This window comes from Oncorhynchus clarkii, chromosome 25 (assembly GCF_045791955.1).
Source record: "Oncorhynchus clarkii lewisi isolate Uvic-CL-2024 chromosome 25, UVic_Ocla_1.0, whole genome shotgun sequence".
Classification (NCBI taxonomy): Eukaryota; Metazoa; Chordata; class Actinopteri; order Salmoniformes; family Salmonidae; genus Oncorhynchus; species Oncorhynchus clarkii.
In genome coordinates, this window is record NC_092171.1 from 14,582,936 (window position 1) to 14,606,527 (window position 23,592).

The window sequence follows — 23,592 nt, forward strand, 5'->3', positions numbered from 1 at the left end:
AGTGTTGCATACAGATCTATTTGAACCCCTGCTGCTTGTGTGTGTGTAGGTGGACGTGGGGGTGGTACACTTCACACCCCTGGCTCAGCCCCAGATCCAGCAGCCCTTTAAGCTGGTGGAGAAAGTAGTCAGGAACGTCTTCCAGTTCCGGAGGAAGCGCTGCCGCAAAGGAATCCAGTAAGCAATATTTCTACCTCCTCCCACTTCACACACTCCAGGTTCTCTCTCTTTGTTACGTTCCACATTAAGGGAACTGTTCATCCTTGACCAGCTCTATACAAAGCCGCTCATGGCTCTCTCACTCCTCCTCTCCCCTGCCGCCCCCATGCCTGTGAGGAGGCCCAGAGAACAAAAGAGAGCAGCAGTTCTGAGTCATTGGGGTGTCATAGGAAGACGAGGCATGATAAATGATGTACCTGCAGGGGGCGGAGTGACAGCTTGTGAATGAGCTCTCTGATGCTGAGCAAGCATCTGTACTGAGGATGTGGCTGTTTGGCTGTTCTGTATGCTAACTGTGAAAACCTGTGGCGTTGGTGAGGGCATCTGGGGCTATGTCTAGTCTATAGTCTGAGAACTGAGTAGAGTTATTTCCATCTACAGTACGGTACGATGGATTCTTTACTGATTTTATTTTTTTACACCCGTGTCTGCATATTTAATCATAACATTGTTTATTTGTGGCAGCATTTAGTTTGATTTAAATGAACTTGTCTGTTTTTTTTTATTTAGAAAATGATTGGTTGTAAAAACTCCTTCTAGACCTGACTGTACCTATGAGTGGCCGTGATGCCATCGGAGACTATATGTGTTATTTTCCCAGAATGCTGTTCCCGGAGGCGCAACGGCCGGAGCTGGCGGAGGTAATGATGCGTGAGGCGGACGTGGACCCCACCCTGCGCCCCACGGAGCTCTCCATCCCTGACTTCAGAGCCCTGGCGGATGCCTACAGCCACCTCTGCTCTGAGAACCAGGGTCTCCTCACCTACGACTTCAGAGAGGAACTCCGACTCAAACACCTTAACAGACGCCCGGGCAGCAGCTCTAATGGTACTCAGCAGCCCGTCTGACAGAGGCGCTTAAAGGGCGGAGTGGAAGGAACGCCTAATAGTCTCCGTTAGTGACGAGAGAGACAACGCACTGCTCTTAGCGCTGACATTTCCACCTGGCACACGCATGCATTTTTAAACGCCATTTCACTGTAGTCCCGGAGGCGCTGGATGAGACCGTGAATCTTAGATGGGATAGAAGAGAGGGACTGTGATGGAAACAACAGGGGAGAACTGAACACTGGGCTGTGGCGGGAGAGGGAGAGACTATGGGCCTCGGTCCAAACTGGAACAGCTAACACACATACTAATCTAGAGCTCGGGCACTCGTCCAGTTGTAAAGAAAGAATAGTGTGTGTGAAATTACCAGATTTGTGGTAATCTTTATGTAGGTTCTTATATTTTACATATCTCAACTCTGATTCACATTCAGAGAGTGGAGTCACAGCCAGGGTCAGCCTAGAGCAATTAGGGTTACATGCCTTGCTCAAGGGCACAGCGGCAGATTTTCACCTTGTCGGATCGGCAACTCAAACTAGCGACCTTACGGTTTCCAACACTCTAGGCTACCTGGCGCTTCAAGCTCTCGTATATTATACCCTGGTTCTTACCTCGTACTCTGGGAGATGGAGTCCGGAAACATTTTCAGGACGATTTAGAGAATGAGAACATGTTCACGTTATTCAGGCCATTCCACCTCCCTCTCACTAACTGGAGAGGAGGGACATGCTGTTGGAAAGTTGTCAGCTCTTGGTGAGGCTATTCAAATCCTAAAAAGTGAGGACTCTGTGTGCCTTGTTATAAATAAAACACTGGCCATCCGTGATGATAGTACAATAATGTTTCATTCATTTGTTTGTGCTGCACAATCCTCAGATGTGTACAAATAAAAATCCTGGCAATTTTTTTTTTTGCACGTTTCTTCCTCCAACTCTATCCTGCTTCTGTCAATGACCTATTAATTATTATGTATCGTTGGTCCAATGTAGAGGACAAGGAGTCTTCATTTTTCTTTCAGCTCAACAAGGGATGGAGCTGAAACAAGCGTTCAATGAGATGAGCTTAAAGGCAGACTGAGGCAGCTTTGAAATGAAACAAGCGCTCTCGCAGATAACGTTTATTTATAAAACAGTTCCATAAGAAAAGGGGCTTTTCACATTCATTGGTACGCAAGCGTTAAAGTGGAGTCGAGGGCAAACAGTAGCTTCCAGATGCAACGGCTAAAAAAATAAAGTACCTTTACAAAAATATACCCAAACTACTTGTGGTACTGTATTTATTGCAAATGACAGCCGTATCTACCTGTAGAAATGTCAAGTATGTGTAAGAATATAAAAGATTCAAATTAACTTACAGTACAGCTATTCTGTAAAAATATGTACACAAGTACATGGAAAAGAAACGTATGGGAGCTGCAAACAGGGCAAGTTGACAACGCCTGTACACACTGGAAGCTAGCTTTAGGAGGACGACAACCATACTCATTCAATACACTGAAAATAAATCTAATTGGGTGAAAAAAACATTCTTCAATTCAAGCCTTAACCCCATTTATTTTGCAGATCAATAAATAAACATTGCTTAAAAACAAACACAAATCCCATGATGTTTCAAATATAGGCAAACAGTGTACTTTAGTGCACAAAATACAGAAAGGCAGAGTCGCAATAAAATCTATGTCCATTCAGATGAAGGGCTTTGTTCAGTCTATTGATAAAGCATCACAGACTAAGCTTAGAAACGTAAGCTTCATTGAACATATGCAACATTTACCCAGAATGCAGTCTTCGCTAACACAGGAACATTCCCTTTAAAAAGTTAAATCACGTAACGCTGAACTTCCGTCGATACGGATTGAACTAGAGCCCTAACTCCTACAGAAAGTCCCGAGTTAAAGTGAAGCTTTTAGGGTGAATCTCAAGTGGCATCCTCATCTCCTTTCCTCTGACTGATGAGAGCAAAGTCTATCCATCAAAATTATACTCACCTCTCCTATATCGAGGAGACGAGGGGAGGAAGCCAATTGAGATGGCCCCTTAGAGAAGGGGAGAGTGAGGCATATACAGTAGAGCGCTGGGTGGAGGCGGAGCTACGTTGTGCATCAGTGCTCGGCAGATTCATTGCCGTCATTATCAGGGACAGAGTCACCTCGTCTCTCTCTAGGGGGGAAACCAACTCATCTGTCCTTTTACACCTGTGCATAGCTAAGCAGGTGGGATCTGCCTTGGTCGTTCCACGTAATGCGTCCCTTTGATATTTTCAGTAGAAATTGTGCACCAATATTGAATTTTAAAAGCCTGTTGTATGAAATGGAAGTGCTCAACTTGGAACATTCAATAAATATGCATGTTGATGTGTACCATATACGACTTCTAGAAAGATGTTAACCTACTACATTTCTCCAAGTTTCACCACCATTGTAAAAGCCCTACTTATTTTTGTTGCTTTGACAGTCATTTCTGAAGAGGATTCATTTAATGCGATTAGTGATTCATTTACGTCTGTCCCTCATTTTAAGATCGACCCTGTTACTTGAAGTGAACTCTCATTTTAACATGGTGAAACTAGTCCTTTTTAAATACAGTACCAGTCAAAGGTTCTACACAAAGAAACACCTAATAGACAAATAAAAGTTTAAAAGCAGGTGAGCTAGTTGTACTAGTTTTGTACCATTTTCTGGTGATTTGTGGTGGAAAACTGAGTGGGTCGAGCATAACACATTCAACGTGTTACTCAGACAGGCTAGAAGCTTGCATTAAATTGTCCCTCGATGTTGCACACAGCATGCTTCCATTTCCCCAGTCACAAGGGGATTTATGTCTGATTTAAGATGAAATCCTCAACCCTGTTACTATATTTGGCACTTACTATACATTGTACATCGTAGAACATGTGCTCTTCATGACAATTTTAAAATTAGGTGAAATAACCCCCCCACCACCACCAAGTTATCCTACTCAAAAGGACAAATTTCATGGAACGACCAGCCTACTGTACGCACTCACAGGAACACAGTTTAACTTCAGAGCTGAGGCACAACAGAACCCTGTGATACCCTGGGACTAGGACAGAACAGAACCGGGATTGCCCATGCCCCGAGGCAGGGAGCAGGGGCTGGGCAGAGGTTTGGTCCTTCTTCCTCTCCTTGTGTCCATCCCTGACCCTACGAGGCGTTGGGGGCACTGCCAGTGTATGTGGTGTCTGAGGAGTCCGTAGGGTCGTAGAAACAGTCTTCGTTAACCACAGAGGTGAGGCTCTGCACACTGAACTCTCTCTCCAGTAGAGCGTTGAGGTCCATCGTTGCCACGTCTGTCTGGCTGTCCAGGGAACGGCTGTGTTCCCCCAGGCTATGCCGCAGGCTGCTGCTGCCTTTCCTCTTCACGGGCCAGATGTGGCCCTGAACCAGTTTGGGCGGGCTCTCCGGGGTGTCCACCTCCGCTCCCTCTGGCTGCACGCGGGGAGCCGGCGCCCGGGAGGACGCTGCTTCCTCCGACAGCCTCAGACTGAGAAACTGGGCCTCGATGGCACTCGTCGGGGAGCTCCCTTGCCCCTCCTGCCGCCCCCCAGACTCACTGAACTCATCATTGTCCTCATCACTCAAGATGTCTGACTCCTTCACAGAGCTAGAGACAGAGGAGCGCTGGCTACCCAGGGAGCCCCGGGACCAGGCCTGTCGGGTGGGCAGTGTCTTCGGCTGTGTGGGACCGTTGGCTGGGGGAGCGCCAGAGGAGCTGTGGGTGCCGCTGCTCAGGCTGCCCTCGTCAGAGTCAGGCTGGCCAGGTTTCAGTGTGCTGGTTGGTGAGGGGAGATCCAGCAGGGGCTGCTTACACAGCCAGGAGGCTCTGGTTGAACCTGGTGGGGGATGGAGGGGGGAGAATGAGAGAACTGCTAACTGAGCAATAAACTCACTCATATCTGGACAATGAGGGCTTATAATCTTTAAGTCAAGGTCATATAATTTAAAGTTATACAACGTGTGGGTCTAATCCCGAATGCTGATTGGCTAAAACCGCATTCCAGCCAGTGTCTCTTTCAGAAGTTACAACTGGCTAAATCTATAACTTTAAAATGCCTATTTACTCTGTTCCATCTGACTGAGCAATCCAAAGTCTAGATGCTATAAAAAGCATCTAGACATTATCACATTTCTTTCAGACTAACATTTCGTTTTCAACTGCAGAGATTTGTATAGACCTTGCTGTCTGTCTCTCCGACATTTGCAACATTATTTCAATATTCAAATTCTATCTCTAGCTGAACGACTGGGTCGCGTCTCTGGCAACAGAACCGATAACACAAATGGCTTGGGTAGCAACCCTAGATTTGTGTTGGAACTATATCTTGTGGAACGATGAAATAGTATGATGAATTTATTCAAAGTAACTTTTTTAATGAAAATATGTCAATCAATATTTGAATATGTTGGTGATGATGCCCTGGAAGCCGGTATTTGGAGGATATATTGGCACAGTTTTCCAGCCCTAGACTAAACCCCCGTGCCAATATATCCTCCAAACACCGGCTTTGAGGGCATCATCACTTAAGTAGAAATCAAAGCAGTGATTTTTTTGGAACAGGGTAGGGATGGGACTCACCTATCCTGGCAGAGGAGGGCAGGGTGCTGCGTAGAGGCGTGAGGCGCTCCTTACACCCCCTCTCGGCCGGACGCATGTTCCGCCTGACGTTTTCCCGGAGGATGGAGCGGATAACCTTGATAATGTTGACTTTGCACTCTGGGACACTGGGAAGGAGACAGCGGAAATCTTGATATACCATACGCTGATAGAAAGGGGCTAATTCATTCAGTGAGTCTACAGTAGGGGGGGGGGGGGTGTCCTGCTGGGGATCATCTCCCCCTGACACTCAATGGACCACTGATTGGCTAGAGAGTCCATGCACATCCCTGACCTTGTAGAAGGCAGTCAAGGATGAGAGCTATAGATCCATAGTCTCCAGTCAGAACTGCTGCTCTCTCTTACCTGCTACACAGTTGGAAGACAGTCTCTGGCCTTCCCTCCAGTTCAGACTTGGTATGTATCAGCTCCCAGATGCAGGTCGTCTCCGTTCCTAGGAGGAAGGGATTGGAGAAGTTCAAAAGACTGTGATCTCTTCTATAGTTAATGAGAGCCACGATGGTATGTGCATGTTTGTGTGTCTTGCTCTCTTACCTGTAGTGTTGCCTAGTCGGACCTGCAGTGCAGAGAGCGGGATGAGCCAGCGGAACTTGAAGGGGTCTAGGTCTCCATGGGAGTGCGCCAAGCGAGGGGCGGTCTGCACGCACACACACACGAGAGAGATGTTAGGCACTATTGACATCAAAGGCATATGAAAGCAGGGGTGAAGGTACATTTCTTATCAGCACGGGACATGCAAGTGCTCGCACAATGTAGTGTTTTTTTTATAGCCTAAGTGTAATCATAGAATTCTATATAGAGTCCCTATTCATTTAATATCTGATGTCTGTGGGCCTAGTAGCCTGGGCCTAGTAAAGATTTGTCATATCATTTTAACATGCAATGCCTTTTAACATAGGCGGTGTGTGGGTTTCATGTTCAGGAAGCACATTTTCACCATAAAAATGCACCTTTAGAACAAAGCATTTCCTGCATCCTGGCATTTGCGCATGTAAGATATCACATTAGGAATAGTAGGCTGATTGGATAGTCATAAATTATGCTAATAATATACACAGTGTACAAAACATTAGGAACACCTTCCACCTTCTTAAAAATGTCATGTCATGGACTCGACAAGGTGTCGAAAGTATTCCACGGGGATTATGGTTGAATATTGTCCTGGTATTTTTCAAATGTTCCATCCTGAGAATAAATCACTTTTCTCCTGGGTAACCTGGTATTTTCCGTCAAAACCAGATGTGTCATTCAAAAGCCTTATAAAGCATATAAATAGTCGTGTCTGGATTTCATTTGAGCTTTGATCAAAAATCAAGCCTGATGTGCCCTACATTAAAGACATTTCATGAGCCCAAGCCAGAAAACACATATATGATATAGGCTACTGGACATTACACACAACAGAAAAACAGAAAAGCCCTTAGATGTAGCTAGCTGTATGCTCTTTTGGGTAAATAAATGAAACTAGCTCCAGTAAGCTAATCTTTTTGAGTGTGAATTGTATTACTGTACTGTATTATAATTGACAGGAATTACACACATCTTTCAAACCACACGGCCTACAAAGTTACAAGTATAGGCTAGCAAATGGCATTTTATTTTTTAAATATAATAAGTCCTATTTGTATAATTAGTAGACTGACGCATATATACCTTTAATAACATTAGGGGAATATTATGAGCCTACCTCTATCTATTGTTGCTTAATTCAAAGATTAAAGATTGAATTGTTATGGGTCTGAATAAATAACTGCTATAGCCTACCGCCATCGCGTGTTCGCTCGTCTTTCAAGCTACCAGTGAATTCTATTGGCTGCTGCATTTAACATGTAGCAAACAAGAGCTTGAGTCCCTCTTTGAATAGTCTATTGGTATAAGAAATTATATGAAAAATAAAAGTCCAGTCTAGCTTTTCCTGCATGGGACTGCATGGGACAAGAGCTAAGGAGCGTTTTTTAAGGAGAGTCCAGTGGAGCACAGGTGCTTGCTTATTGCGCAAGAGACAGAGGCTACAAGTTAGAAGCGCATTATGCATAACCCATAATTCATTAGCTAAGTATAAGGCTAATATTGCATTTAATTTATTGCCTGAAAGAGGTAGGACATCTAAATATTGGACTACATGTCAATCTAGAACAGGATTATCTATTTTGGATGTCATTTGAATGGAGTTGATGGAGAAAGACAGAGTGCTGATTTAAAGCAACAATATTGGAGTGATAGGCTGTTGTAAAGCTCTGCAGCTGCAATTTTAAAACATCTTTACCATTAAAAAACATGACCCGCTAAAGCCAGATGGAGCCAGATGGAGATGGGCACCAATGTTGTACTGGACTGTCAGTTGAACAACTGTAGCCCGTCTGTGCACAATGTGCGTCAGCCTCCTTTGTCCTCTTTCATCAATGACCCGTTTTCGACCACTGGCCTGTTGTTGGCTGGATGTCCTTTGGGTAGTGGATGATTCTTGATACACACGGGAAACTGTTGAGTGTGAAAAACCCAGCAGCATTGCAGATCTTGACACACAAACCGGTGCGCCTGGCACCTACTACCATACCCCGTTCAAAGGCACTTCAATATGTTTGTCTTGCCCCTTCACCATCTGAATGGCACACATACACAATCCATGTCTAAATAGTCTCAAGGCTTAAAAATCCTTCTTTAACCTGTCCCCTTCATCTACACTGATTTGAAGTGGATTTAACAGGTGACATCGGATGAAAGCTATGATCCCTTGTTGGATTCACCAGGTCAGTTTATGTTCCTAATGTTTTGTACACGCCGTGTAATTGCAAGAAATACTGTTCAATGCCGTGCCTAGTGGTGTAGAGTAGGCCTAGGTTATATCAGATACATTTATTCTCCTTATGTAGCTTAAAAAATAAGGTTCATGAAATCAATAACTTGCTAACATCAGATAGCATTCATATACAGTGCCTTGCGAAATTATTCGGCCCCCTTGAACTTTGCGACCTTTTGCCACATTTCAGGCTTCAAACATAAAGATATAAAACTGTATTTTTTTGTGAAGAATCAACAACAAGTGGGACACAATCATGAAGTGTAAGGACATTTATTGGATATTTCAAACTTTTTTAACAAACCAAAAACTGAAAAATTGGCCGTGCAAAATTATTCAGCCCCTTTACTTTCAGTGGCGCAAACTCTCTCCAGAAGTTCAGTGAGGATCTCTGAATGATCCAATGTTGACCCAAATGACTAATGATGATAAATACAATCCACCTGTGTGTAATCAAGTCTCCGTATAAATGCACCTGCACTGTGATAGTCTCAGAGGTCCGTTAAAAGCGCAGAGAGCATCATGAAGAACAAGGAACACACCAGGCAGGTCCGAGATACTGTTGTGAAGAAGTTTAAAGCCGGATTTGGATACAAAAAGATTTCCAAAGCTTTAAACATCCCAAGGAGCACTGTGCAAGCGATAATATTGAAATGGAAGGAGTATCAGACCACTGCAAATCTACCAAGACCTGGCCGTCCCTCTAAACTTTCAGCTCATACAAGGAGAAGACTGATCAGAGATGCAGCCAAGAGGCCCATGATCACTCTGGATGAACTGCAGAGATCTACTGCTGAGGTGGGAGACTCTGTCCATAGGACAACAATCAGTCGTATATTGCACAAATCTGGGCTTTATGGAAGAGTGGCAAGAAGAAAGCCATTTCTTAAAGATACCCATAAAAAGTGTCGTTTAAAGTTTGCCACAAGCCACCTGGGAGACACACAAAACATGTGGAAGAAGGTGCTCTGGTCAGATGAAACCAAAATTGAACTTTCTGGCAACAATGCAAAACGTTATGTTTGGCGTAAAAGCAACACAGCTCATCACCCTGAACACACCATGCCCACTGTCAAACATGGTGGTGGCAGCATCATGGTTTGGGCCTGCTTTTCTTCAGCAGGGACAGGGAAGATGGTTAAAATTGATGGGAAGATGGATGGAGCCAAATACAGGACCATTCTGGAAGAAACCTGATGGAGTCTGCAAAAGACCTGAGACTGGGACGGAGATTTGTCTTCCAACAAGACAATGATCCAAAACATAAAGCAAAATCTACAATGGAATGGTTCAAAAATAAACATATCCAGGTGTTAGAATGGCCAAGTCAAAGTCCAGACCTGAATCCAATCGAGAATCTGTGGAAAGAACTGAAAACTGCTGTTCACAAATGCTCTCCATCCAACCTCACTGAGCTCGAGCTGTTTTGCAAGGAGGAATGGGAAAAAATGTCAGTCTCTCGATGTGCAAAACTGATAGAGACATACCCCAAGCGACTTACAGCTGTAATCGCAGCAAAGGGTGGCGCTACAAAGTATTAACTTAAGGGGGCTGAATAATTTTGCACGCACAATTTTTCAGTTTTTGATTTGTTAAAAAAGTTTGAAATATCCAATAAATGTCGTTCCACTTCATGATTGTGTCCCACTTGTTGTTGATTCTTCACAAAAAAATACAGTTTTATATCTTTATGTTTGAAGCCTGAAATGTGGCAAAAGGTCGCAAAGTTCAAGGGGGCCGAATACTTTCGCAAGGCACTGTATTAACCATTTCTGAGACTCAATTAGACAATTCATTTGATGATACAGCAGTAGCAATACAATAATATAACATCTATAGAAGAGACATAAATGCTTGTGGGGGAGGAGTTGCTGTATATATTCAGAGCCATTTCCTTGTAATGCTTAGAGAAGATCTTATGTCAAGTGTTATGGTTGCAGGTTTACCTGGCACATCTAAAGCCTTTTCTTTAGGGGTGTTGCTATAGGCCACCAAGTGCTAACAATCAGTATCTAAATAATATGTGTAAGAAATGCTTGATAGTGTACAGTTGAAGTCGGAAGTTTACATACACCTTTGCCAAATACATTTAAACTCAGTTTTTCACAATTCCTGACATTTAATCCTAGTAAAAATTCCCTGTCTTAGGTCAGTTAAGATCACCACTTTATTTTAAGAATGTGAAATGTAAGAATAATAGTAGAGAGAATTATTTATTTCAGCTTTTATTTCTTTCATTACATTCCCAGTGGGTCAGAAGTTTACATACACTCAATTAGTATTTGGTAGCATTGCCTTTAAATTGTTTAACTTGGGTCAAACGTTTCACGTAGCCTTCCACAAGCTTCCCACAATAAGTTGGGTGAATTTTGTCCCATCCCTCCTGACAGAGCTGGTGTAACTGAGTCAGGTTTGTAGGCCTCCTTGCTCGACACACGCTTTTTCAGTTCTGCCCACAGATTTTCTATAGGATTGAGGTCAGGGCTTTGTGAAGGCCACTCCAAAACCTTGACTTTGTTTTCCTTATGCCATTTTGCCACAACTTTGGAAGTATGCTTGGGGTCATTGTCCATTTGGAAGACCCATTTGCGACCAAGCTTTACCTTTCTGACTGATGTCTTGAGATGTTGCTTCAATATATCCACATCATTTTCCTACCTCATGATGCCATCTATTTTGTGAAGTGCACCGGGCCCTCCTGCAGCAAAGCACCCCCACAACATGCTGCCACCCCGTGCTTCACGGATGGGATGGTGTTCTTCGGCTTGCAAGCCCTCCCCCTTTCTCCTCCAAACATAGCGATCATTACGGCCAAACAGCTCTATTTTTGTTTCATCAGACCAGAGGCCATTTCTCCAAAAAGTATGATCTTTGTCCCCAAGTACAGTTGCAAACCATAGTCTGGCTTTTTATTGGTGGATTCGGAGCAGTGGCTTCTTCCTTGCTGAGCAGTCTTTCAGGTTATGTCGATATAGGACTCATTTTACTGTGGATAGAGATACTTTTGTACCCGTTTCCTCCAGCATCTTCACAAGGTCCTTTGCTGTTGTTCTGGGATTGATTTGCACTTTTCACACCAATGTAGATTCATCTCTAGGAGACAGAATGCATCTTCTTCCTGAGCGGTATGACGGCTGCGAGGTCCCATGGTGTTTGTACAGATGAGCGTGGTACCTTCAGGCGTTTGGAAATTGCTCCCAAGAATGAACCAGATTTGGAGGTCTACAATTTTTTTTCTGAGTTCTTGGCTGATTTCTTTTGATTTTCCCATGATGTCAAGCAAAGTTTGAAGGTAGTTTGAAGGTAGGCTTTGAAATATATCCACAAGTACACCTCCAATTGACTCAAATTATGTCAATTAGCCTATCAGAAGCTTCTAAAGCCATGACATCCTTTTCTGGAATTTTCCAAGCTGTTTAAAGGCACAGTCAACTTAGTGTATGTAAACTTCTGACCCACTGGAATTGTAATACAGTGAATTATAAGTGAAATAATCTGTCTGTAAACAATTGTTGGAAAAAGTACTTGTGTCATGCACAAAGTAGATGTCCTAACCGACTTGCCAAAACTATAGTTTGTAAACAAGAATTTTGTGGAGTGGTTGAAAAATGAGTTTTAATGACTCCAACCTAAGTGTATGTAAACTTCCGACTTCAACTGTATGTGATGTAAACAGAGAGGTCTACTTTCTTGGGGACCTGAATATTGACAGGTTTTCATCAAGCTGTCCGCTCAAGAGGAAGCTTCTTACTGTAACCAGTGCCTGTAATCTGGTTCAGGTTATTAATCCACCTACCAGGGTGTTTACAAATACTACATGAACAAGATCATCCACATGTATCAATCTCATTTTTACTAATTCTGTAGAACTTTGTTCTAAAGCTGTATCTGTACCCATTGGATGCAGTGACCACAATATAGTGGCTATATCCAGGAAAGCCAAAGTTGGGCCTAAAATGGTGTAGAAGAGATCATACAAAAGATTTTGCTGTGACTCTTATGTGGATAATGTTAAAAATATTTGTTGTTCTGATGTGATTAATGAGGAGCATCCAGACACTGCACTTGATGAAATTGCTTCTTCTAATTATTGATAAACATGCACCTGTTGAGAAACGAACTATTAGAACTGTTGAGGCTCCATGGATTGAGGAGGAGTTGAAAGAGATGGGGCAAAAAGAGTGGCTAATAAGTCTGGCTGCACATCTGACTGGCTGACTTACTGCAAATTGAGAAATTATGTGACTAAATTCAACAAAAAGAAGAAACTGTACTATGAAGCCAAGATCAATGATATGAAGAATGATGGGGGAAAAAAACTTGTCAGAAAGACAAATTCAACTCCATCTTTCATCAAATCAGATGGCTTATTCATCACAAAACCATTTGATGTTAGCAATTATTTTAATGATTATTTCATTGGCAAAGTGGGCAAACTTAGGCAGGAAATGCCAACAACGAACAGTGAGCAATTGTATTCATGCATAAAAAACAAATCATGAAAGAAAAGCATTGCAAATTATAATTTCGTAAAGTTAGTGTGGGAGAGGTGGAAAATGTATTGTTATCGATCAATAATGACAAACCTCCTGGCATTGACAACTTAGATGGAAAGCAACTGAGGATGGTAGCTGACTCTATAGCCACTCCTATCTGTCATATTTTTTATCTGAACCTAGAGGAAAGTATTTGTCCTCAGGCCTGGAGGGAAGCCAAAGTAATTCCGCTACCCAAGAGTGCTAAAGCGGCCTTTACTGGTTCTAACAGAAGACCTATAAGCTTGCTGCCAGCTCTTAGCAAACTGTTGGAAAAAATTGTGTTTGACCAAATAGAATGCTATTTCTCTGTAAACAAATTAACAACAGACTTTCAGCGTGCTTATAGAGAAGGGCACTCAACATGTACTGCACTGACACAAATGACTGATGATTGGTTGAAAGAAATTGATAATAAGATTGTGGGAGCTGTACTGTTAGACTTCAGTGCAGCATTTGATATTATTGACCATAACCTGTTGTTGAAAAAACTTCTATGTTATGGCTTTTCAACCTCTGCCATATAGTTGATTCAGAGCTATCTATCTAATATAACTCAAAGGGTTTTCTTTAATGGAAGCTTCTCTAATGTCAAACATGTAAAGTATGGTGTACTGCAGGGCAGCTCTCTAAGCCCTCTACTCTACTCTCAATTAAGTTGAGAATTTTGATAACTAAATTTTTTTCATTGTCATCTCTACAGCAATAGCCATTAGCTTTCCAAACAGTTTATCCGCGATTGTATTTTCAAATATTGCAATATGCCTGGCTGGGTCTCTCTGCTTTTCACCGACAGTCACAAATCAACAATCATTTATTTGGTATTTGCAGCGGAATCTCCCCAAAATGCGGGCCATTCCAACTGTAGGCTATGCAATTTTTTTAAGCTAATGATCCTCTGTGGCCAAACCATGCTTTCTGATGAAGTAGCCTATTTTGAATGGTTGTATTTATTCCTGTTTAGATAGGACACAAGATTAGGCCTAAGCTAATTTGGCATTATCATTTTGAAAATGTAATTCTTTACTTTAGGGAAAACTTTATGGACACGCCGTCTATGCCTTTTAATGTGGCAGAAACACAACCAGTCATGAAGTTTTCATCTGATTGTCAAACAATCACTTCAAAAGGGGGCTTCTGTAGGTGAACGCTCATCCGCTCAGAAAATATTCCCAGTATCCAACCCCAACACTGTGCACCTGCCATTTGATGAATGGAAAGAGACCTCTGTTATAAAACACCTACATGTACTGTAATGACAATATCTGAATGTCATTAGGCCTACACTTGTAGCCTGATTTGCGTCCACGTGCACCTCAGTGTCGGGCCACTCATCTCTGCCTTTGCAAAATGTAAGTATTCTGGTCAAACCATAAATCAATTTGGAGCGTATACCACCCAGCTTCAAGTCAGTTCGCTCCTTTTCCATGCGGCTGACATGCCGTAATGTTAAATAATAGTGTAATGATCTATAGTTTTTAGACATGTGGTATTAATTATGATAGGGTGACATTTAACCGCTACGGCGTACCCCCTCTATTTATTTTGCCGAGGTGCCATACCGGCTAACCTTCACCCCTGTATAAAAGTAAATGAAAGCGATAGAGAGAGAGGACTCACCATCTTCTTCTTGAGCTTGTTGCTCTCCCTATAGACGAGTATCACCGCCTTCTTGAACACTGAAGAGAAACGACATGAACACTGAGGATGAACACAACTTTGGGAATGTACACGGGGAAATCCATCCCCTCAGAAGCGATCTGAATTTACAACATATTGGCACTATATCCATAAAGCCCCAAATCATAGTGGTGTAACAGGGTTAATCAGTACCATTAATATTCAGGTGGATATACAATACATGTATCTAAAAGATAGTCATTAAATGTGTGTTGGGTTTACATGCGTTTGTCTAAAGCCAGTGGACTCAGCATTTCAAATGGAATTTGATCAGAGTCCAGGCAGACAGACTGCCAACCGCCTCTGGCAGGGGCCAGGCAATCTCTTTCCCATAATGCTGCAGTAGCAGTACAGTGTCTCTCCAACTCACCAAACACGGTCAGGTCGGGGTCCTTTCTCATGCGGCCCAGCGAGACATGGGGGTTGAGCCAGACGACAGAGGAATGCATGAGGAATTCTCCCATGGAAAGCTCTGTGACCTGGGAGAGAGAAGAGCCATTGACCACAGTGTGTGAGGGACATACTAAGTACTGTATCTGTACAGGGAATGAGGCTTCGGCTAGCTCGACCAAGTGCTATCTATGTGGGGTGTATGTTGAGTATCTATAGGAGGAAGTATCTACAGGGGAACTTAGCTATTTCCAACCAGTTTCTGGAAGAGACGTATCACCAAGAACCCTTGAATAGACTGAATTGACCTTGACGGTTATGCAGCAAATGCAGGCTGTGCTGGTTTTAGCCTAAGTACGTGTCCAGATTAAAGATATGAGTGAGTGTGATGAAAGCTGCTGTAACAGAGGCAGAGGGTAAAGCAGCAGGGTACAGTTTAGCTACCTCCTTCTCAGGGCCACTCTGCTCTGCCACCAGCTGGTCAAACACAGAGCCATAGTCCTCATAGATCTTCTGCATCTCATTGATGTGGCTGGCCACCTTCTCCATGGCCTTCAGGGCCTCTGGGGATACAGGAGAGGAGAGGGAGGGGTTATTGTGTGTGTGTGTGTGTGTGTGTGTGTGTGTGTGTGTGTGTGTGTGTGTGTGTGTGTGTGTGTGTGTGTGTGTGTGTGTGTATCTTCAATGTACCTGTGAGGTGGTAGTGCTCCTCGCTGTCTGTGTCAGTAAGGGACACTAGCTCTCGAAGAAGTAGAGGGTATTTCAACACTCTCTGGACTGGTTTGATCAGGTAGGACTCCAGGGTGGACGAGTGCTGCTTCGTTGGGTTCCTCGCATCCAGAAACTCCTTAAAGGCCAGGTCAGTCTTCGCTGTAGACAACAGACAAACATACTTACTTTACCAAGCCCTGTACATGTCAGTACTTTTAATCACATCTCTCATACTGCAGCAAGCTTGGAAGACTGTGCTTGGTGGTGCTAGCATTAGACCTACCATGGTATCTTGGTGCAATAATACTTGTCCACAGGGGGGCAGTATAGGCTACTTCTCACCCTAGCATGACCACTGAAGTAAAATGGCAACGCTGCATGTATGTACAGTGCATTCAGAAAGTATTCAGACCCCTTGACTTTTTCCACATTTTGTTACGTTACGTCTAAAATGGATTATATATATTTTTTCTTCATCAATCTACACACAATACCCCATAATGACAAAGCAACAAAAGGTTTTTAGAAATGTTAGCAAATGTTTTAAAAATAAAAAACAGATGCCTTACTAACATAAGTATTCAGACCCTTTGCGATGAGACTTGAAATTGAGCTCAGGTGCACCCTGTTTCTTCAACTTGGAGTATACCCGTGGTAAATTCAATTGATTGGACATGATTTGGAAAGGCACTCACCTGTCTATATAAGGTCCCACAGTTGACAGTGCATGTCAGAGCAAAAACTAAGCCATGAGGTCAAAGGAATTATCTGTAGAGCTCCGAGACAGGATTGTGCCGAGACAGCTATGGGGAAGGGTACCAAAAAATGTCTTAAATGGAAGAAGTTTGGAACCACCAAGACTCTTCCTAGAGTTAGCTGCCAGTCCAAACTGAGCAATCGGGGGTGAAGGGCGTTGATCAGGAAGGTGACCAAGAACCCGATGGTCAATCTGACAGAGCTCCAGAGTTCCTCTGTGGAGATGGGAGAACCTTCCAGAAGGACAACCATCTCTGCAGCACTCCACCAATCAGGCCTTTATGATAGAGTGGCCTGAAAAGGCACGACAGCCTGCTTGGAGTTTGCCTAAAGGCACCTAAAGATTCTCAGACCATGAGAACCAAGATTCTCTGGTCTGATGAAACCAAGATTGAACTCTATGGCCTGAATGCCAAGCGTCACGTCTGGAGGAAATCTGGCACCATCCCTACAGTGAAGCATGGTGGTAGCCACATCATGCTGTGAGGATTTTTTTCAGTGGTAGGGACTGGGAGACTATTCAGGATCGATGAACGGAGCAAAGTACAGAGAGATCCTTGATGAAAACCAGTTTCAGAGCGGGGCGAAAGTTCACCTTACAACAGGACAACGACCCTAAGCACGCAGCCAAGACAACGAAGGAGTGGCTTCAGGACAAGTCTCTGAATTTCCCTCAGTGGCCCAGCCAGAGCCCAGACTTGAACCCCATCGAACATATCTGGAGAGACCTCAAAATAGCTGTGTAGCGATGCTCCCCATCCAACCTGACTGAGCTTGAGAGGATCTGCAGAGATGAATGGGAGAAACTCCCCAACTAAAGGTGTGCCAAGCTGGTAGCTTCATACCCAATAAGACTGGAGGCTGTAATTGCTGCCAAAGGTGCTTCAACAAAGTACTGAGTAAAGGGTCTGAATACTTACGTGCATGTGATATTTCAGTTTATTATTTTTAATGCATTTGCAAACATTCCTAAAAACCTGTTTTTGCTTTGTCATTATGGGGTATTGTGTGTAGATTGATGAGGGGGGAAAAAAGATTGCATCTATATTAGAATACGGCTGTAACGTAACAAAATGTGGAAAAAGTCAAGGGGTCTGAATACTTTTCAAATGCACTGTAGATACTGTAAAACATGGTGTCGACATGAGCCTGCCACTCCACTCAAAACACCATTCAAAAGACACCGTTTCAAAAGAATCGCTGCAGTGATTTTCATTCACAGTGTATAGAGTGGAGAGATGCTAATATTGGGTGCTGTGTGGTCTAGCACCGTAACGCATTGAAAGACTTTCTAGAGGTCAGGTGTTGACATTCCTCGCCACCTCGCTGTTCGTCTCACTATGTGTGGAAGGATTGAGATGCCATTAGAGTATTCATTATAGCACTCTGAGCCACAGACAGACATCCGCATTGACACTTCACACAGTAATTGGCAGGCAATTAACGAGTAAACGCAAAGTGTGTGTGCAGCGAGAACCCAGGGAGAACGAGAACGCGTAATTACTAGAACCGCTGACAGACACCCACGGATTCTCTGTGAGTGCCCGCATTCAGCTGTGCTGAGTTCCACTGTGCTAGGCTGTGCTGTGTACTGCTGGCCTGTGCTGTGTGTTGTACTATACTGTGCTGCAGAGTTCTGCTCTAATGCACTGCTCCCCTGTAACAGTAGTGCTGTAGTGATTTATCATGTTTACTCTGCTGTTTCCTACTCCAGTTCATTCTGATTCATCAGAGACTGTTGTGGAAAAGGCCAAACCACTTGCCAGATTCTCCCTGTGCCATTAAAACTCAATTTCGGTACCTGCTTCAAGGAATGCCGCACAGAATCTTGTAATGGGAGGAATTTAAGAGGCACAAGGGTGCGATTTTCCCACTCTGTTTAATTCATTCTGCACTGGGCAGTGTGCCCAAAATGGAGGAGGCCAACGTCATAGAAATAAATTCAGTTCAACGTTTATATTCAATCATATACACAGGGCCGCTCAAAATTACTAGCAGTCCTCGTCAGCGTTTAATAGTCTCTCTCTCATTATAGACCAGCTTCAGCTGTGCAGCGCAATGGGGGAGACTTCAGCTAGCCTAGGCACTTTCACAGTTTTACAGTGGGAAGCCTTTCACAGTTGAATTGATATGAAAGACAACGTAGGGAGTCCAGATTGATAGAGTTAAGACAAGGAGAGAGGAGGTTGAAGTGGAATTGCATCACATCACTTTTACCAAGCGAGTAGCTCCTCTCAGAGACATTTTACCGGAGTTCCTTGTTGATGCTGGACCATAGGAGCCCAGTCAACCATGTTATTTACATGGGGATGGTGGGGATGATGTCATGGAGGTACAAGTGGGTATTGTGTGCAGGTGTGGGGTTGGGGGAGGGGGGGGGGGCAGCGTAGGGTAGAGGGGAGACCCGTACCTCTCTCCAGGACTTTCTGGACCTTGATGTGGTTGGCACAGAAACCGCTGTAGAGCTTGAAGTGATCAGCGTAGTACAGGAAGGATCCACCCAGAGAGAAGAGAAGCTTCTGGAATTACAGAGAGAGAAACAGACACCCAAGAGAAAGAGCGAGAAAGAGAGACGGAGAGAGAGTGTGAAGGAGAGAGGGATGGGAGAGAACATTTGAAGTCGTGACCTGACCACGCTCACCTGCCTCCCATGGGACAGTGTTTAAAATCCCCCAGGCCCCACCCCCTCTAACCTCTGAGTCCAGTGCTCTTTGACTTGGAGATACAATTCTTCAAGTCAACATCACAAAATCAATAGGCCACACATGGTGCCTTGTCGATGCAGTAAATCAACCATGCGTGAACCTGTGACATCTCTTCAATAATGAATATCCCAAGGTGTGACAGAACATCATAGCTAACTGGTTAATAAGCCTGTGAGTATGCGGTTTCATGTCAAGTGTGATTACTGCAAGAGATGTTTAGCAGAGGCAGCTGTAACATAAGGGGCACGTGTGTGTGTACTCCAAACTACCGTACCTTAAACTGCTCAGGGGTCTCCAGGGTTCGGAAGTCAGGTGAAGAGGCGATCCTCTCCTCCAGTGTCTGCAGGAACACCCGCTGGAAGTCCAGCATCTCTGGCAGGCTGCCAAACAGACTATCCATCTGAAGGAAAGGAGAGACAGGAGCCTGGTCAAAGACCTAACAGCAGGCAGTCACTCGTTCACCTCCACCTCAAATGTCCCACGTGTGAGAGGCACTTAGGAACAGCCTCTCTTTCCTTCCACCTCTAATACAATCTCCCACTCCCTGGCTCTCCCACACCTTCATTAAAAGATATTCAGGGTGTCTTGCTCTCTCCTCCGCTGTGTACCTAGACACGTCGGAGTGTCCATAAACGGTGGTTTAATCAGCCCCCCTCCCCAGTGTGTATCGATGGATCTCTCCTGTGAGAGCATCGTCCTGAGACTGAGGTTAGCCTCAGTTTACATCAATGTCCCTAGCTCAGTGGGACTTAAGCTACACTAAAGCTACACATCAGCATTCTCCAGCCATATAGCCTTGTGGGCTCACAGGGAGGGACAGTCACACAAGGACTAATCCCAACCTGAGAGAAGAGTCAATTGTGTATCGAACAATGGAAGACAACAATGCAATTGGAGATATAAACAGAATCCTGCGCACGCTTTCTAATATGTGGGCCTATGTCAGAAAGGGACTAAATAAGAAGAGGTTGTGAGAGTTCATTACTAGAGGTCATTCAACCTCACCACCACTCCAATCTAATAAACTATCCATCTTCATCATGAACCAACCTCATAAAATTCTCCATCTCTATTACCTCCCCCGTCCTCCCCTACACCCCTCCACCCATCCCACCAACCCCCTCCCTCCTCTACCTCATCCAGAGATCCTTTACTCCCAAGTGGCGCAGCGGTCTAAGGCGCTGCAATTGCAGTGCTAGAGGTGTCACTACAGACCCTGGTTCAATCCCGGGCTGTATCACAACCGTCCCTGATCGGGAGTCCCATAAGGCGGCGCACAATTAGCCCAGTGTCGTCCGGCTTAGGGTTTGGCCGGGGGTGTAAATAAGAATTTGTTCTTAACTGACTTGCCTAGTTAAATAAAGGTTCAATATTATTATTATTTTTAAATACCTCATCCAGAGTGAGGAAGGTCTCATTCTGCAAGGGCTTCAGGTAGATCTCAAAGAGGCAACTCAGGTCCTGTAGGAAGACAAGACAGACAAGAGGTGGGTTAGTGAATCCGACAACACCAATGCCACTCTCATGACACATACAGTACATCATCAGTGCATCATATCAGTATCAACAGTTACTCCAACCGCCCAAAACTACTCCTTCATCTTCCTCTCTGCCTTTCTCCCTCCCTGTGTTTTAATGGGGCTGCGGCCCATCAGGGCGTCACTGGAGATATACTCATTAGGCTGATTTACGGCCTCCGCCGCCCAGCCAACGCAGCACATCACAGACAGATGGTTTCAGCCGCAGCAGAGGACGTTGGGAAGGCATTCCCTCCCGCCTACAAATCCCCCACCCACCGCTCGGAGCGATAGAGTGATTGAGAGGGAGAGCGATAGGGTAGAGAGAGAGAGAGAAAGATAGGGTAGAGAGAGAGAGAGAGCGAGAGATAGCGTAGAGACTAGAGAGAGAGATCATGAGAAAACAAAAATGATAATTACTTGACACATTAGAAAGAATTAACAAAACGGAGCAAACTATGAATAGAAGGACTATAATGGAATGCTATTTGGCCCTAAAAAGAGAGTACACAGTGAAATAATTCCTGACCACTGTGATCGACGCAAATTTGAGGAAAGCTTTGACTATGTACAGACTCAGCATGAGCATAGCCTTGCTATTGTGAATGGCCGCCATAGCCGGTCTTCTCTTGAGAGCCAGGTCTGCCTATGTGCACACTGCCCACAAAACCGAGCTGCACTTCCTAACCTCCTGCCAAATGTATGACCAGAGAGAGATATTTCCCTTAGATACCACAGACCCACAAAGAATTTGAAAACAAATCCAATCTTGATAAACTCCCATATATTTTTGGAGAAGTATCACAGTGTGCCACCACAGCAGCAAGATGTGACCTGTTGCCACAAGAAAAGGGAAACCAGAGGAGCACAAACACCATTGTAAATACAACCCATATTTATCTGTTTATTTGCTTTCCCTTTAATACTTCAACTATTTTCACATTGTTACAACACTGTTCAAATAATATAACATTTGAAATGTCTATATGCGTAAAAAGAAATAGTGAGTGTAATGTTCATTTTTGATTGTTAAATTCCCTTGTTTATTTCCTATTTCACTTGCTTTGGCAATGTAAACATGTTTCCTATGCCAATAAAGCCCTTTGAATTTAATTGAAATGTTATTGAAAGGGTAGAGACACGAGCTATAGGGTAGAGAGAGAGAGCGAGAGAGAGAGAGCTAACCACTTCTGCGAAAATTGAAAAACACTAAACAAACATGAAGAATTACCTATCCAAAATGGAGATATGGGTAAACAGCTTCTCTAATCTTTGTGGCCCTATAACAAAGAACAAACATCAAAACCATATACATGATCAAATACAAATCTGCGAATCAACTATTAAAGAAAACCAGAACCCACTGGATTCTCCAATTATCTTGAATGAGCTACAGGACAAAATAAAAACCCTCCAATCCAAAAAGGCCTGTGGTGTTGATGGTATCCTCAATTCAATTATAAAATATACAGACAACAAATTCCAATTGGCTATACTAAAACTCTTTAACATCATCCTTAGCTCTGGCATCTTCCCTGATATTTGGAACCAAGGACTGATCACCCCAATCCACAAAAGTGGAGACAAATTTGAAACCAATAACTATCGTGGGATATGCGTCAACAGCAACCTTTGGACAATTCTCTGCATTATCATTAACAGCAGACTCGTACATTTTCTCAGTGAAAACAATGTGAAAACAATTATAAAATCCATGTACACAAACAACAGGTGGCAAAACACACACATTTCTTCCCGCCGTGGGGTGAGACAGAGATGCAGCTTAAGCCCCACCCTCTTCAACATATATATCAACGAATTGGCGAGGGCACTAGAACAGTCTGCAGCACCCGGCCTCACCCTACTAGAATCTGAAGTCAAATGTCTACTGTTTGCTGATGATCTGGTGCTTCTGTCCCCAATCAAGGATGGCTTACAGCAACACCTAGATCTTCTGCACAGATTCTGCCAGACCTGGGCCCTGACAGACCTGGACCCTGACAGACCTGGGCCCTGACAATAAATCTCAGTAAGACCAAAATAATGGTGCTCCAAAAAAGGTCCAGTCGCCAGGACCACAAATACAAATTCCATCTAGACACTGTTGCCCTAGAGCACACAAAAAACTATACATAACTTAGCCTAAACATCAGCGCCACAGGTAAAGTCCACAAAGCTGTGAACGATCTGAGAGACAAGAAGGGCATTCTATGCCATCAAAAGGAAAATACAATTCGACATACCAATTAGGATCTGGCTAAAAATACTTGAATCAGTTATAGAACCCATTGCCATTTATGGTTGTGAGGTCTGGGGTTCGCTCACCAACCAAGACTTCACAAAATGGGACAAACACCAAATTGAGACTCTGCATGCAGAATTCTGCAAAAATATCCTCTGTGTACGTAAAACACCAAATAATGCATGCAGAGCCGAATGGGTAACCAGTGAAGAAGGGCAACCAGTGAAGAACAAACACCACTGTAAATACAACCCATATTTATGTTTATTTATTTTATCTTTTGTACTTTAACCATTTGCATGTCGTTACAACACAGTATATATACATAACATGACATTTGTAATGTCTTTATTCTTTTGGAACTTCTGTGAGTGTAATGTTTACTGTTCACTTTGATTGTTTATTTCACTTTTGTATATTATCTACTTCACTTGCTTTGGCAATGTTAACATATGCCAATAAAGCCTTGAATTGAGAAAGAGGGGGTAGAGAGAGAGAGAGGGGGTAGAGAGAGAGAGAGAGGGGGTAGAGAGAGAGAGAGAGGGTAGAGAGAGAGAGAGAGAGGGGGTAGTGAGA

The 23,592-nt window shown here is 43.7% G+C and overlaps 2 protein-coding genes across 6 annotated transcripts in view; one reads left to right on the forward strand and one right to left on the reverse strand.

Moving 5' to 3' along the window:
- Positions 1 to 1,952, forward strand: part of LOC139383470 (transcription factor B1, mitochondrial) — a 45,787-nt gene extending 43,835 nt beyond the window's left edge. For all 4 annotated transcript variants that reach the window (XM_071128021.1, XM_071128020.1, XM_071128019.1 and 1 more), the window contains exons 7-8: positions 50 to 177; positions 821 to 1,952. In XM_071128021.1, the coding sequence (XP_070984122.1) occupies positions 50 to 177; positions 821 to 1,067 (375 nt within the window). In that variant the 3' untranslated portion in view covers positions 1,068 to 1,952. The remainder of the gene's footprint in view (positions 1 to 49; positions 178 to 820) is intronic.
- Positions 1,953 to 2,579: 627 nt separating this feature from the next.
- The window catches only part of LOC139383466 (rho guanine nucleotide exchange factor TIAM2-like), a 126,814-nt gene continuing 105,801 nt past the window's right edge, over positions 2,580 to 23,592 (reverse strand). For both annotated transcript variants that reach the window (XM_071128011.1, XM_071128012.1), the window contains exons 17-27: positions 20,650 to 20,718; positions 19,532 to 19,657; positions 18,963 to 19,071; positions 15,776 to 15,955; positions 15,530 to 15,648; positions 15,066 to 15,174; positions 14,636 to 14,694; positions 6,215 to 6,317; positions 6,026 to 6,113; positions 5,642 to 5,787; positions 2,580 to 4,898 (exon numbers count right to left, since the gene is read on the reverse strand). In XM_071128011.1, the coding sequence (XP_070984112.1) occupies positions 4,210 to 4,898; positions 5,642 to 5,787; positions 6,026 to 6,113; positions 6,215 to 6,317; positions 14,636 to 14,694; positions 15,066 to 15,174; positions 15,530 to 15,648; positions 15,776 to 15,955; positions 18,963 to 19,071; positions 19,532 to 19,657; positions 20,650 to 20,718 (1,797 nt within the window). In that variant the 3' untranslated portion in view covers positions 2,580 to 4,209. The remainder of the gene's footprint in view (positions 4,899 to 5,641; positions 5,788 to 6,025; positions 6,114 to 6,214; positions 6,318 to 14,635; positions 14,695 to 15,065; positions 15,175 to 15,529; positions 15,649 to 15,775; positions 15,956 to 18,962; positions 19,072 to 19,531; positions 19,658 to 20,649; positions 20,719 to 23,592) is intronic.